General features: G+C 34.1%; 5 protein-coding genes across 5 annotated transcripts; 2 read left to right on the plus strand and 3 right to left on the minus strand.

Moving 5' to 3' along the window:
• Window positions 1-2,870: 2,870 nt before the first annotated feature.
• On the plus strand, window positions 2,871-4,937 carry RNJ42_04153 (Tetratricopeptide repeats protein; the record flags this gene model as incomplete). Its single annotated transcript, XM_071054317.1, has 1 exon — window positions 2,871-4,937. One exon carries the CDS (start codon window positions 2,871-2,873, stop codon window positions 4,935-4,937), a length of 2,067 nt encoding a protein of 688 aa, XP_070909010.1.
• A 129-nt stretch (window positions 4,938-5,066) lies between these two features.
• Window positions 5,067-7,946, minus strand: PFF1 (Pff1p; the record flags this gene model as incomplete). Its single annotated transcript, XM_071054318.1, has 1 exon — window positions 5,067-7,946. The coding sequence occupies one exon, from the start codon at window positions 7,944-7,946 to the stop codon at window positions 5,067-5,069; it is 2,880 nt and encodes a 959-aa protein (XP_070909011.1).
• Window positions 7,947-8,418: 472 nt separating this feature from the next.
• On the minus strand, window positions 8,419-11,205 carry RDH54 (DNA-dependent ATPase RDH54; the record flags this gene model as incomplete). Its single annotated transcript, XM_071054319.1, has 1 exon — window positions 8,419-11,205. The coding sequence occupies one exon, from the start codon at window positions 11,203-11,205 to the stop codon at window positions 8,419-8,421; it is 2,787 nt and encodes a 928-aa protein (XP_070909012.1).
• A 410-nt stretch (window positions 11,206-11,615) lies between these two features.
• Window positions 11,616-13,835, plus strand: MLH3 (mismatch repair protein MLH3; the record flags this gene model as incomplete). Its single annotated transcript, XM_071054320.1, has 1 exon — window positions 11,616-13,835. One exon carries the CDS (start codon window positions 11,616-11,618, stop codon window positions 13,833-13,835), a length of 2,220 nt encoding a protein of 739 aa, XP_070909013.1.
• A 1,302-nt stretch (window positions 13,836-15,137) lies between these two features.
• ATG29 (Atg29p) lies at window positions 15,138-15,788 on the minus strand (the record flags this gene model as incomplete). The annotated part of the gene is made up of 1 exon (XM_071054321.1): window positions 15,138-15,788. One exon carries the CDS (start codon window positions 15,786-15,788, stop codon window positions 15,138-15,140), a length of 651 nt encoding a protein of 216 aa, XP_070909014.1.
• Between the last annotated feature and the right edge of the window lie 102 nt (window positions 15,789-15,890).

The following is a 15,890-nucleotide window of genomic DNA, read 5'->3' on the forward strand; positions in this document are numbered from 1 at the left end:
AACTAATAAAAAAAAAAGGATAACCATGGTAGTTTTGGGGTCTCTGTATGTACTCCTATCGGATTAACTCGAGAATGTTTTGGGTTTGTATATTATTTTGAACATTCTCACTAAGTAACAGAGTAATGTACTGACCAATATGTTTTAGCTTCCTCTTTCTTTTTTTTTCAGAAGAATCTTCGTAGGAGACTCTGTGGAAGGTGATAATGACCACGCTGTTTTTTTGTTTTTTTTTTGGCTATTTTTTCTCGTTCTTGTAGTTTGTCGACTCTGCATTACTTCTACAGTATCGTCAATCTCCCCCAAAAATAAAGGTAAAAAATTTGTCCCATTATATCCCCCCACGACACATTCTTTGCATTATTTAGTTTTTTTTCCCAACCGTATCCTAGGCCCATGGTTGCCTACAAGGTAAAAATAATTATAAAGACGAATTTGGGCACTAGAATTTCCCTCTCCTGGATAGTACTCCTATTTTTTTTTATCTGTGTGCTACTAACTGTTAGAGGTTGCTGCGTAAATACCATGATCATATGTTCATTGTTTTATTTCTCTTTCCGATTTTAGAATTATTAGAAGAGGAAAAAGAAAAAGTTAATAAATGGGCTCATTAAACAAAAAAAAAAATGATTCTTCTTGCACCATTACTATCCTCCTTCCTACGTCTCGTCTAAAGCCATACTATTTTTTTCAAATGTGTTTTCACAACTGGTAAGTTATATTTACATGGGTAGAATCAAACAGTACACGAGATCTGTATTCTACTCCTTTTTTTTTTATTATTTTTTGTCATTCTGATAGATGCCGTGTTTATGCCTTCCTAAATCTGTGTGTTCACACTCTAAGAAGATATTTAGTATAGTTTCTAATTATTTCATTTTACTGTCCTTTATATAGTTTATTCAGTTAAATACGGTAGTTTCAAGATTTTATTATTCGTTTGTTATTTTGTATTTTTGTATTTTCATTTTCATTTCACCTTCCTTCCTTTTTCTTCCAATAAACGCACCGAAAGAATTCAATGTTTGACGAAAAATGGGATTACGGGATTTCGGATACATTTTGATGAGAGGATTTAGACATGAGAAATATGCCTACTGAGTATGTGTGATTTTATTTCTTGTGTTGTTGGTTTCTTTTAAACTTTTTTTCCGTCTCAAGATAGTTTTTTTTTCTTAGTCTATATTATTCCGTTTATTTCTTCTATTACACATACGTAGTAATAGTTTAGTTTTCCCGTCTCTCTCTTTTTTCTTTTTACTCTTTTAATAGTTTTTACTGCTGATGAGTACTGGAAGAGGGGCAAGGGGATGAAAAAAAAAAAGAATTTTTTTTTTCATCTTCATTAAATATGCTTTTCTTTTTCCCCGTCCTTTCTCCCTCTGTTTCTGTTCTAAAGTTTGAAATAACTCTAGTAGGTACGGTGAACTAGGTACGCAAAAATAATCGTTTTTTTGTAGCATAGTAAGATGACAAATCAAAGTAAAAGAAAAATACTACTTTGTGAAAGATGAGAAACATTCTATACGCCTCTCCCATTAACCGAAATTTCTTTTTTATTTTTTTTATTTTTTTATTTTTTTTATTTTTTCACTCTTTCTATTACATCCAGATATTCTTCCACTGTGAATCAGTGCAAATAATCCCTTTTTTTTTATGTACTTATTTGGTCTCTCCTTATACTTTAATCTTTTTAATTATATATATATACGTTCTTTTTATTAAGGAAAATCATTGCAGGTATCTAACACAAGAGAATTCTTGGTACCGTATCAGAACATGAAAACATATAAGAAGTAAATTGAGGTTTTTAAGTAATAGAATATAAAATCAGATTTATTATTATTATTATTATTTTTTTTAAGTATATGTATTAGTTTATATATTCGATATGATAGATAACATATATATGGCTCCATTTCAGGAAGATCAAAAAGATTTTTTCTGTAAAAAAAAAAAAAAGGAGAATTATGCTTCTAGAAGCCATTCTACATTTTTTTACTTTATTTTATTTTATCTTTATAAGTTCCTACAGCTAATTCTTAGCTTCTCGGCTTTTTATTTTTATTTTCATTATTTTTTTTCTTTACTTTTTACCTTTTCTTTTTCTCATGCCTGCAACCCGTAGGAACCTTTTCTTATTCTTGTACAATTATTGGGCAAATAGACAATAACTAATAAAATAAAAAATACTGGCAATTATTATAATAACCTAACTTCCCACCTTTTGTTATTTTTTTTTTTTTAAACTATTTGTTCGTAGCTTCCTCTCAATAAACCTCCCCAGAACTTTTATTTTATCTCAATTAAATTTATATTTTTTTTGGTTATTCCTTTGGAATGATATGTTGACAAAAGAAGAAAAGTTTTTAAATAAACAAAAAAAACATACAAACAAATTAGAAATTCTTTTTTTTCTTCCTCTTTCATTTGTTGCAAAAAAGACACACAAACCACCAGTCTTTCTTTTTTTCTTTCTTGTATTCCTTGTAATTAATCCAAAAAAAAAATAAAAAAAGATAAAAATAAAAATAAAATAAATATCACTTATAATTGTTTCTCTCTCTCTCTCTGTCTCTCTTGACATGTCACACACACTCTTTATTTTATAAAAAAAACGAAAAACGGTGTATGAAAATTTTATAAAATACCTACAAACAACCAAAAATACACAAGTTAATCAATTAAAAAAAGAACTACTTCAAAACTATATCCCTTTTTTAAAACAGTTAAACTTTGGAAAATAAAAAAAACCTACTACCACAAAAAAAACAACAACAACAATAAAGTCTTTTAGAAGTTGTCATTCTCTTTCTAAATCAAACTAAAACTAGCATAAACTACATAAAAAACGAGAAAAAAGGAAAAAGATGAGTGAGGATTTTAATGTATGGTATGGAGAGGTAACGAGGAAATGTAGTTCTTTAGCTATCGACTTGGGACTCTCTACGCTAGCCTTTGACCAACTAGTGAAACTATTAGAACATGAGAAAAGTATATGCACCATATTATTGCTGGTCAAACTCTACCTGAAAAATAAAGATTACTATAATGTTGTCACTTTTCTCGTGAACGGAAGAGATAATGAAGTTCTTAGTGATTTTAGGGTATGGAAAGCTATAGCACTTTCTTATTTTAAGTTACACAACGTACAGGACTCCCTTAATGCCGTGGATTACGCACTTAAGTTAAACCCGGACGACCAAGAAACTTTACTACTCAAAGCTAGGATCATGTCCTTCCTGAACGATGCAAGCCTAAAACAACACTTTGAAAGCGTCATCCAACAGATAGAAGAGAAGGGGTCACTAATATATTACCAAGTGCTGCTTTGTTATCTACAGTATACTAAGAATACACGTGACTTCGGGAAGTCTCTAGAGCTATTTCAAGCATTCAGTAGAGACTTCAGGAATAAAGCCATAAAGAAACCCATTAAGTTACTACAAATCTTTTCATATTCATATCAACTATTCGTCTCTATACTCTACCTGCTAGAGGAAAATACCGTTTCTAGGGGTATAAAACAGAGACTAACAAGTGAATCTCCACTAGAAATAATCAATGACTTCCTGTCAGTATCTATGAGAGATTACAATAGTTCTATATCGATACAACCACTGAAAATCTTACAAAGTCAGATTTGTTTCATGGAAGGTGTAGAATTAAGAGAATGCATCGATTCGCTAAATTTAGAACTTCAAATAATAAGCAAATCATCGGTCCAATCATCAGAGACTGAGTTATACCACAAATCAATATTAAATTATATGATAGCTAGAAATTTGTTGAAGCTCAACCCGCATGAAAATGCTCAGGTAGCATACGAGTACTTCCAAAACTCACTATCGCTAACACCCAATGTGCCTTATATTTGGATATCTGTCGCTTCGCTATATTTGACTCTTGGGCAATTGGAGGATTCCTTAGCAACTTATTCTCAAGCAATATCATTAGCCTTGTCATTTGAGAATGCTTTGCCACAAAAGGAAGTTTCATTCTTGAAGAGATTTGCTGCTATAGCTTGGCATGGTATTTCCCAAGTATACACAGTGACTCTACAACTAACCAATGCTATTGAGGCGCTAGATCATGCCATAACACTAGTATACCAAGAGAACGACACCACTACGGAGCAGGAATTGACTAGTCTAAGAAACGAATACATAAAATTAAATGCACAATCTAGCCCGCGTCCAAATATAGTATACTCTCTACCGGAAGTGCCGGTTAAAATGCTGCTTGAATACGAGACTTACAGAGATTCATTTTTATATCAAAATGTCGATGATCTAGAGATTATTCATCCAGATGATGTTAATAATAAAACTATTAAAAGAATTACAAACGGCCGTCGCTCTGTAAGTGCTCAAAGTCCGCAACAGCTCGCAATTTTACAGAGTATGAACACCACCAATCCGGGTAAAACTGTAGCGTATCCAGTGAACCCTAGCATAGTTGAAGGGTACTCAATGGCTAGCCAGGCCGCTCCTTCTTCGGTTCCAACTAGTCAGGCTCAAATTCATTACATTCAAACACCACAAGGAACAGCTCAAACGACTAATCAAGCACTGAACCTTCCTAACCAAGCTACTGACACTAGAACCGTGCAGCAAACAAGTAATGGACCTATAGTAATGGGAAATCAAATGGTTGCGCAACAACAATATCCATCACAACAGCAACCATTTGTAGTATTTAACCATGCAACTCAAAAACAAGAGCTAGTAACTCCACAGATTGTTCAAGGGGATGCCTCCAGGTTTCAAACTCAACAAGTGCCAGTCTTGCAAAGGATAACCCAGCACCAAGCACAACAACAAGGCTCACCTCAAGTTCATCAACAGGGTGCATATTATCACCAAAATGACGGGAATGTACTGCTAAAGCCCATTCAAGGTGTCAGTAACAATGAATTTATAACCAAAGTTTTGTAAATGGTCTACTCGATAAATACTTAATTTAAGATTAGCCTTACCTATATTATTATTAACAGTACAACTTTATATTAACTATGTAATAATTCCAAATTGTATCATTTAGTTAAATTCTTTATGATTTTTCATTTAAAGAATTATTTCATCCTCAACAGTCACCAATCCTCGTTCTCTATTGGTAAATATATATTCGGTAGGTGTGTATTTTAACAATTCATCGAAGGCTGGGACTTTTCTATGCATTGTACCATTAACTACCGAACTAGTGTCATACTCACCCCAATAGCATTTGAGCTTAACTTTTAAACTGTCATTAGTGCCTTCATCATTACTTCCATAATCCTTCAGTAAAAGTTTTGGGAACCATTCGACCGAGAAATGATACGAACCATCGAAATCCAACTTGTGGATAACAAACTCATTTATACCTTCACTTAGATGTAGAGACCTCTCAATCGTAGAATTGGCATATTTCGCGCTCTTAAATACAGTTATTTTCTTTACAGTTGATCGATCTCCTAACCCACTGTCGAAAATAATGCTACAGACCCTATTTTCAGGAGCATCTATCTTTAACTCAGCGGTCATTGGAGCATATGGGGAACGATCTTTGTTTTTCCTGTCATCTCGAAGAATGTGTGTTGATAGTAGTTTTCTTTCCTTCTGAGATGTTTGATTTAAGAGTTGTGGATATTCTCCAATATAGCTACATAATTCGCCGTCATTACTATCAATATCCTTACACCAAACTTGGGCATTGGTATCCTTTACACTAGGCAAATCCGACAGAATATTTTTAATATGGAAGCTCTTTCGTGTGTATAGATTGACTATAGGCATTGAAGCATTCATCAAATCTATGCTTTGTGAAAACCTCACTTTGAGAGGGTGTAGTTCATCAAAAGGCTGAATTATCAAGGATCCGCCTAAAAATATCAGGCCCACACTTAGTGTGAAGATTCCTGTAGCATAGTTAACCTTATAAACAAAGGGAAGAATGGGAAGTGCTACAAAAAATACAGATAATATCATGATATTATTAACAATTCGAGATGCACCCGATCCCTCCTGTACAGTTTGATTAAGAGCTTCAAGCGCGAGTAAGAAGCAGTTGAACAAAATATAGCAAGATACTGGAACTAGACAGAAATACTGAATAAACCAATCGTATTGTAAACCTTGCGCACGTTTATTAGACATCTTTTTATTGAGCGACTCTGTAGAGTTTCTCAATAGTGGAGCTCTTTCGTCAATAACCGCAACAGGGTCACTTCCGTCGTTATCTTCTAAATTCGAGACTCTATTTTCATTATTATCTCTATCTTCGTTAATATTATCTCTATCTTCGTTAATATTATTTCTATCTTCATAATTGTTATCTCTTCCCTCAAAAGTATTGTTTGATATATTCTCTCTTAGTTGTGTTGTATCCACTAGCACTGCATCTTTATCGTTGTTACGGTTACTTTCACTTCTAAAGTATCCAAAAAGAATAGCAAATATATAAGTTGCAGTTGTTATTGAAATTGGATAAATTCCAGTGTAAATATACCCAGAGTTTTTCAGCTTGATAGTAAAAGTAAGTAGTATGACCCATAGCAAAACAAAGGACTGTAGAATGGCAGTGCCCTTGAAATTATCTGATGGGTATAAATGTTCAAGGATTGCAAGGATAGCATAGTTCGAGAATAAAAATAGGCAAAATAAGCCAACAAATGGAATCAGGTAGTTTCTAGAATAAATAAAAGGATTTCCGACATTTATTAATGTACCTAAAAATTGTAATAGTAGCAGGGTGACTGTACAAGAAAAAGGAAACCGTAATCTTACCCATAATGAGTTCGATTTACTTCTTCCACCATTTGATTGCCACAATTTCAAAAATATGATTATAGGGCCAATGATTAACAAGGTCAAATTAATAAAGAACAATTGTTCAGCACTGATTACAAAAAAATATGAACCAAAGATATCAAAATATACTGAAGGCATGTATTCCTCACCGATTTCTATGTCAGAGTATGCAATGTGGTTGGCTAGTTGTAATGCAGTATGGAGCATGCTCCATAATGATTCCTTGGATGTGTATTTTATTGAATCCTTAATAGTATGGTAGTAGTCTCGTGGTTTATAAAAGGCAATGTCCCACCCTCTTAGGCCATTGGTTTCGTAAACCTTATAATCCGTTTCACTAGATACCAGCCTCTTGTAAAATGCTTGTTGGTATATTGAATTTCCAAAAGGTTGTGATTTAACAGCATCTTTATAAAGTTTGGCTGTTATAGTATCAGATGTTCTAAATAGGATTGCTCTGTTTCCAGCCCCTGCACCTTCCAAATTAATAAATAATTCTACATCCTTGGACCATTTATGGTTCATAAAAGCATGTGCGCCGAGTAAACCAAATTCTTCATTGTTGTTAAAGTTGAAAATCACAGTTCTATTTGGTTGTGATTTAACATAGACTTGCAAAAGCGAAAGCATAGTGGCAATACCTTTTCCATCATCAGTGGCACCATTCGAGGTAGGTACTGAATCGAAATGAGCAGATATCAATATTGGGGATAAATCTGGGTCAGAACCTAGAACTTTTACTAGAATGTTGGATGACTCAAAATATATTACCCTTGACACTTTTGATGAACTGTTGAAAACATCTGGCTGCTTAAATAATAAATTGGTATTATTGACATAGTCATCCCATCTTTCGACGTAATCACATCCATATATTAGGCTCTCGACTCTATTCAGAATGTAGTCGTGGACGTCATCATTTGCTCGAGACCCATAAGGATGGAACGACGAAGTTATGTGCTGTAAATCTAACCATGCGCTTTCGAGCAATTCATGTCCGATATCATTTGAACTAGGACTAGGAAGAACAAATTTATATTGTAAACGTTCAAAAACTGTTATTGCAGCAATAATTATAGCTGTTACAAGTAGTACTATACTGAAATTTGTTTTCCGAAATCGAAATATCTCTCTGAATAGGGTTGTAATTTTCATTTAGGTATTGGTAAATAGATGCTTCTCTGGTTAGAATGCGATGACTTGGTTATGAGTAAGAATTGTAGTAATATTATCGGATAAGTAATTAACGAGGACTTAAAATATTTGAAATGAATGATATTGCTAATGCTCAAAGATATTAAAGAAGCGTTCAATTTCAAAGGGTTATTATATATTATTATAGGTAGTTAACAACTTACTGACCTTTCTTGTATATAACCTTAGAGAAATTGTATCCGTAATTTTTATTTTCAACGTCCCTTAATTTTTCTGACTTGAAAAAATAAAGTCCTAGCTACTAATTAAGCAAGAATTCTGTTATATTATATATTAACAATAAAAATTTTTCGTAATTAAAATAATATTTGCTAGCGCATTAAGTGGGTAAAAGAATATATAATAGTTTTTCTTAGGTATGATTTTTTTTTATTTTAATTTTTTTTTTTTTTCTTAAATTCAATGTTCATGCTCAGTCAATTTCAGCTTGACCAGGTTGTATAAATGCAAATGTAACAATATTTTTGGCCCTCTTGATTACTGAGCTCAATACATCATCGAGCAAATCCTCGATATACGTTGGGTCAATATGTCGGTAACCTATCAGACACTGTTTGATGAAGTTTTTCTCCTTTTCAGCAAATTTTTTATGCAACTTCTCTAATTTCTTATGAGTCTCTAAAGCACTGGACCAACTGGTCAAGTCATTGTTGCTAATACATTGATCCTCTTGATTATCTGATTCGCATTCACCACCTTCACCATTGCAATTGCAAATAAGATCGTGTGTGTTACTCTTCGTGTGTTGACGTATGGTAAATAAATCCTTCAAGTCCTGTTTATCAAACAAATCGTCATTTGCCTTCGATTGTGATTCATTAGAGGAGTTTTCCAAAAACTTCTTACTTAGATTATGTTTCATTAGTTGCCTTTGCAGAATCTTTTCATCAATACATCCAGTTGTTACCAACCGGTAAATAAAACATGGCCTCTTCTGGCCTTCCCTATGAATTCTTGACATAGCTTGAAAATCTATTGCTGGATTCCAGTCATTATCGAAAAGTATAAGACGGGAGGCACCTATGAGGTTAAGACCAACACCACCAGCCTTAGCACTTAATAGAAAAGAGAAGATTTTAGGATTTTTGTTAAATGAGTTGACAATAAGGTCCCGTTGTTTTGGGGGAGTTGAACCATCCAACCTACAACTAGAGTATTTCTCTTGATTCATTAGATTCTCTATTATATCCAATGTCTGAGTATAATTAGATACAATTACAATTTTTTCTTCTGGACAACACATTTGCAGTTCTTTCAGTATTTCCATAAGAACTATCAGTTTACCTGAATTAAAACTTGAACTATAGCACATAGTTTTCGATATGGGAACACTACTTCTGAAAAATGGATCATTTGTAATAAGACTGGGTGAGTTGCAAACTTTCTTCATTAAGTTTATTAAGCCTAGAGTTGAGTTAAAGGTTATATTGTTCAGATCTACTTTCACATTTTCAATTATGTCAGCAAATGCTTCGATTTGTTGAACAGTAGGTTTACAGAAAAGTATAATGTCAGTCTTGGGAGGTAAAAACCTTGATAAAATCGTACTTTGCCTTCTTAAAATAAATTTCTTAGTTAGTTCAATGAGCTCTTTAGATTTTTCTTCACCTATTTCTATGATTGTAGTATTATATTTATTGTTAACGTCTCTTGCTTTACTAATTGGAGTTATAAACTTCCTTTTAAAACTATTGTATGTGCCCAGAACACCAGGATTAACAAAGTCAATTATTGTGTAGAATTCATTTAGATCATTCTGTATTGGTGTACCTGTCAATAAAAGCTTCCTTTTTATTTGCAGTTCTTTCAAAACATTTAGAATTTTCGAAGATCCATTCTTCAATCGATGTCCTTCATCGCAAACAAGCAAGCCCAACTTCTCTTTTTGGTTTAGTAGTTCATCTTTCACAGTGAGTAATTTTTCATAGCCAATTATCAAAACCTGGTATGTTCGATTTACCTTTAGGAAGTTTCTGACACTAATTTTATCCATCTCACCGTTATTTTTAGGGTTCAATGTTAGGACACCTATTCTGTTTTGGCCCAACCACTTTTGGAATTCTCTTTTCCAGTTTCCTATAAGCGTTACTGGACACACCACAAGAACTTTATTAAATAAACCTTGCAAGGGGGTCCCTGATTGTGAACATGGTACTAGAGAGGCCATTGGTGTCTGACGCAATAGAGTCCATATTACGGCAATAGTGGTAAGAGTTTTTCCAAGCCCCATATCATCGGCTAAAATGCATCCACTTATGTCAGCATCAGCTTCTAACACAACAGATTTATTATCACTATTAAGGGCTTCTGGCTTCGTTTCCATCCCCAACAAACAGTCATAAATAAATTTTACTCCAGATCTCTGATGTGGTCGCAATAGTTTGCTTATTAGTGGATCCACTATGACTTCTATCTCATTATGTTCAGTTTTATTCATTATTAGAGGATTTTCTATAGTGCTAGCATCAAAGAGGGGTGTATATATTATTTTCTTGGTCACTTCGTTGCGGGTCTCAATTTTACGATTCAACATTTTAGCCATGGATGACATCGGCTGCAGGTTAGCAGGATTGCTTTTTAGAACGGGTTTGAATCTCGACCTGACACCGCTACCGAAAATATTTGAGACATCGTTGATTTTAGATTCGGAAGCATTAGTGGGTTTAGGGACATTGTTATTAAGTGACGTGTGATTACTATTTACCGTACTGATTGACTCGCATATATCTTCATCATCACTATCCTCTCGCAATTTTAACAATTTTCTTTTGACATCTTTTAGCTCGTCCATATTGTCAATCTCATAGTCCAGTTGAAACTCAAGCCCATTAGTTGAGAGAACGGCATCAAACATCGTCTCTTCCACAATTTTTGTGGTTGATCCAAGCCATTTACCTTGTTCATTATAAATTAATAGTTTTAAACTACCTTGCTCCCGGAGAATAGCATACCCGTCCCCATTCCACGTCTTATTCTTCTTATTGGTGAACTTCCTGTACATGATCGTGAAGTAACGTTCTTCCCGATCTGCATTTGCATTTGCAGTTGGAGGTGTAGGTCTTTTTACCACTGATCCAGTAGAACTACCCACATATGATCTCTTAACCCCAACTTTTCTCGGTACTATATAATTGCTTGTTGCCGATCCAATTCTTCTGGGTGGTTTGAATGGTTTATTCTCATACCGTGGCAACTTCATTTATTACCGTAAACACGCGCTAATAATTAAAAGAAGGCACAGTATAATACCAGCCTAATTATATTTGGAAATTACGGAACTTGATTTTCGTCGATTTTATTCTGGAGCACAGACAGAGAGGATAAGAGTAAAGCAAGAGAACTTCTGTAACGTTCTTATACTTATCTAACCTATAACACTATTCCAAACTTACCACACTCTTATATTACGTGTAGAGGCTCATCGCGTTCACACATTACCCGGAATATTTAAAAAATATCTCTAAGCGATCAAGACTCATCGACGGAGGGAAAGAGATATTATAATGTAAAGCTTACGATATAGTTGGCGCCTATTCATCAAGGTGTTGAACTGGACTGTTTTTATATCTGTATTGCACTATAGTTCTTTATATTGACCAATATCTCTGAATGCCAGAATGTGTGATTCGTGAACTAACAGGGCAAACTAGATCAGTTCTAAGGGCGGAAACACAGATTACCTCGGTAGGCAGCTTACTTCGGGAGTTAGTACAGAATGCTGCTGATGCTGATGCGAGGCAAGTAAAGATAGTTGCTGATGTGAAGAACTGGAGATTTATGGTATCTGATGATGGATGTGGGCTCTCACCTTCGAATCTGAATGTGCTTGGGCGAAAGACTCATGTTACCTCGAAAATAGAGAAGCTAGATGATCTAGAATTCACTGCGGGTGGAAAGTTTACTTATGGGTTCCGAGGTGAGGCGTTATACTCTATCAGTAAGGTGTCTGATCTGGTAGCTATATCGAAGCAGCAGAGCTATAGAGCGCATTTTATTCGCGAATTAGCGAAGGACACACCGGCACGGATATTTGCGTTAGATGAGGCCAAGGATGATGAATTGTTTACTCTCCTTTGGAAGTATGGGAATGGTGTGTGGGATTGGGAATCAGGAACAACAATTTTAGTAAGTAAGTTTTTTGAGAACCTTCCTGTAAGGAGAGCAACGCTAAATGATACGCTGCGGACATCGTTAATGGATATAATTAGAGAGGACTTGCTGCAATTATTAATAAACAACCCTAAAATATCGATCAAGGTAGATGTTGTAAATGATTTTGATGAACTTATACCGATTTTTGATTATTGTGGTAATCTAGAGCAGTTGAGTGATGGAGCAGGGATTTTGTATAATGCATTCACCAAAGTTTACGGTAAAGTCGTCCCCGATACGTCACTTAAAAAGGTGCGATTGAATTTCAAAAGTTATAAGGTTTCTGGTATTATATCAGGCGATCATGTTAAGACTAAAGAATACCAGATAATTTATTTCAACGGAAGAAGATATAAAAATAAAAAAATCTTTTCATTAATTGGCGATTTGGTAGGTTCCAGTACATTTTCATTATCTTCTTATAGTACAAAAGAAGGGAAATCTGCGAGAAGAAACTACCGAGGGTATATTTTGTTTTTACTGCATGTTGAAGGACCAATATCTGTTCAAGATTTGGTGCAAGATACCTCTAAAGCAATTTCACAACTACGGGATAGCAACTTAGTTAATAGTCTAATTTTTAAGATAATGCATTCTTTTTTACACTCTCAAGGATTTCTAGAATCGCCAATATCCCAAACTATTAACTTATCTGTTCCAGATCCTATTGTCACTATGGATAGCTGGTGCGCATTAAATCATGAAGGAATAAAACGAAGTCCCTCTCCTAGCTATTTAATTAATTCTAATATAAAGATGGCTAATTATGGTAAAAGAGCTTTAGACTCTTTAAACCTTCGAAGTCGTAAAATACAAAAATCCGATGTGCCAATATCCCCAAAAAAATTTAATTTATCTAATCTATATTTGGGGGCACCTTCTACAAGAAGGGATTTTCTACTGAACCCCATTAATGAGATAGATTATGGTACTACTGATACTATTAACTTTGTTATAGATAGGACAATTTTGGAGGCGATGGAAGTAATTGGTCAAGTCGATAAGAAATTTATTCTTGTAAAGCAAAATAAGAAACCAATGAATATATATATGATAGATCAGCATGCTTGTGACGAAAGAATTAGATTAGAGCATCTGCTGTTCGAATTTATTAACAATGCGTTAAATAAAACTTTGGCTATTCGAAAACTGTTCGATGTTAAGATCGAAATTCCTAATGTGGAAGCGCATATATTTGAAAAATTCTCATCTGAATTTATGAAATGGGGAATATATTATGATATATTTACAAATGAGAAAGAAGAAAATTATCTTTTGATTTTGGCTCTGCCAGATTTCCTTCTAAATTTCGGGCCCATATTGAAATTAAAAGAGGCTCTACTGGAACATCTATTTGATCTCAAAGACAACAAAAAATCAAAATTAAAAGATAAAAAAACTGTAGATAATATAAATGGTGATAATTCATGGTGGTCCTACACAATTGCAATTCCAAATTTCATACGAGACTATTTCAACACTAAGGCTTGCCGTAGTTCTATAATGTTCGGAGATGCACTTAAAAGAGAGGAATGTATTGAATTAATTAAACGACTATCTAAATGTTGCCAACCATATTATTGTGCACATGGGAGGCCTTCTATTGTTAAAATCCTTAGTGAAGAGTCATACTGTATTCGTAACTACAAATCGAACTACCAAGATTATAAATGGTAGCTAGTTTTTATTTAACTCTAGGATTTTCGATAATCTAAGATCCCGCGTGATTACTCATCCATTGTGTATCTTTTCTTTTTTGAAAATTTTAGAAATGATCGCAGTATGAAAAAGATTCGAGTGAAATTTGTTAGCAATGTGCAGAGTTATTTTACAAATTATTTCAAATCTGCTAACTAATATCATATTGGCGGCAATATGACTGTAGATGAAGAGGCGTTCAAAATATCAGATGTTTTTGACATTAGACAAACGCTATGGGGAGGAAGGGCCTGTTTTAGTAATAGAGATCTAAAGAAAGGTGATGTGGTATTAAAAGCTGATAATTTTATGGGTACATCTATTTCCCATGAATTCCGAAAAGAGGTTTGTCACTATTGTTTTACTTACAGCAATGGTAAAACTATGAAAGTAAAAATAAGTCCTACATGTGTATACGAAAAGGAAGAGAAAGATCAGGATTTTCATATTAATAACAAAAAATTCATAGGGGCAGGTCTATGGTTTTGTTCGAACTCATGTCGAGAAAGTTATCTTAATATACCGAATATTATAGAGCTTATTTGCTGTTATGAGAGTTTATTGGAGTCTTTCAACATGCTTTCAAAGTCCAAGGGTAGTGGCTTAGATGATGAGGAGAACAAACTTAATAAAACAACAATCGATATCGAGATAATAGAACGTACATGGGAGGAAATTTCAGTAAATTGGATTCCTACAGTGGAAAAGACGAAGCCCACAAAGAAACAGAAATACCTACCAAATATTACGGAAGAAATATACGCATGTTGTAGGTTTGTAGCCGAAACACTGTATAAAATTAGGCACTTATCCACAAACTCCAGTACACTAGTGTCCTTCATGAATTTACAGTCTAACGAAGTACTAAAAATATCACGCTTTCCTATTTTATTGCAATTTCAAACTGAAGTATTCAAAGTCCTGAAAATATTATTACCAGAACCATATAGGAATATGCTTACTATTCCTTTATTTAGACACATTCTTGGTTCTGAGTATGGAAATTCGTTTGGAATCTGGGAAGAGGGTGAATCAGTGGATAGCAGGGAATATTTAGGTTACTGGGTATTTCCGCAAGCATCTTATTTCAATCACACTTGCGATCCTAATATTACAAAGAGCAGAGATGGGAGAAATATGTTATTCATTTCAAATCGGGAAATATCAGCTGGTGATGAGCTTAATATTGACTACTCGGGCGTCTTAGATCTTCCTGTAATCGAGAGGCGAAAATGCCTAAGTGATAACTGGTTTTTCATGTGTCGGTGCAATAAATGTGAACTAGATTTGCAACTTGTCCATTAAGGCCTCCTCCAGAGTAGATTTACTGACCCCGATATTAGATGATAATTCGCTTCCAGAGTTATCCTCATGATCGCCATTTAAATACTCTTGTGTACCATTTATATTCTGTTTCTGCTCGTAAAAGTCCTGATTGAAATTCAAAATTTTCGATGATTTTAAATGATCAATAGCTCTCTTGGTAATATCTTCAGTACCAAGAGCTTTATCTCCTTTATTGAGCCATGTATCTTCTTCAATATCTGGATTGGGCTCCTCGTGAATTGTTCCTGGAGTGCGAACAGGCATTTGGTTTAGAAATTCGACCTCTTTTTTAATCTGTAAGCTGTGGTTAGAGTCGTCATCAGATTCAGAAATAGTTCGATTTTTCCGATCGATCTGTTGTTTTAATAGTTCTAAGTGTTTTGTGAATAATTCGTAGCATCTTCTCTTTAGAAAATATATAGGCGTGTCTAGTCCCTCCGAAAGTAGATCCCAGTCAATCTCCTCATCTGGATCATGTAATTTGGACAAAAAGTTCCATAATCTCTTCTCCTTCTCTAAATTCCAATCAAAAACAGGCGGATCAGTAAAATCTGAAGGCCTCTTACTTTTGACTCTGATATAGACAACGGTATTCTTAGAATCCATATCTAAACACAGTATATCATTGATTCATTTCGAGATCTCCGTAAAATATTCAAGTTATTAGAGTTTTAGTCTGGTGCCCTTAAAAATCATTGATTTTTTATA

The sequence above is a fragment of the Nakaseomyces bracarensis genome (genome assembly GCF_045282275.1).
Source record: "Nakaseomyces bracarensis strain CBM3 chromosome Unknown Scaff13_0, whole genome shotgun sequence".
NCBI classification, from domain to species: Eukaryota; Fungi; Ascomycota; class Saccharomycetes; order Saccharomycetales; family Saccharomycetaceae; genus Nakaseomyces; species Nakaseomyces bracarensis.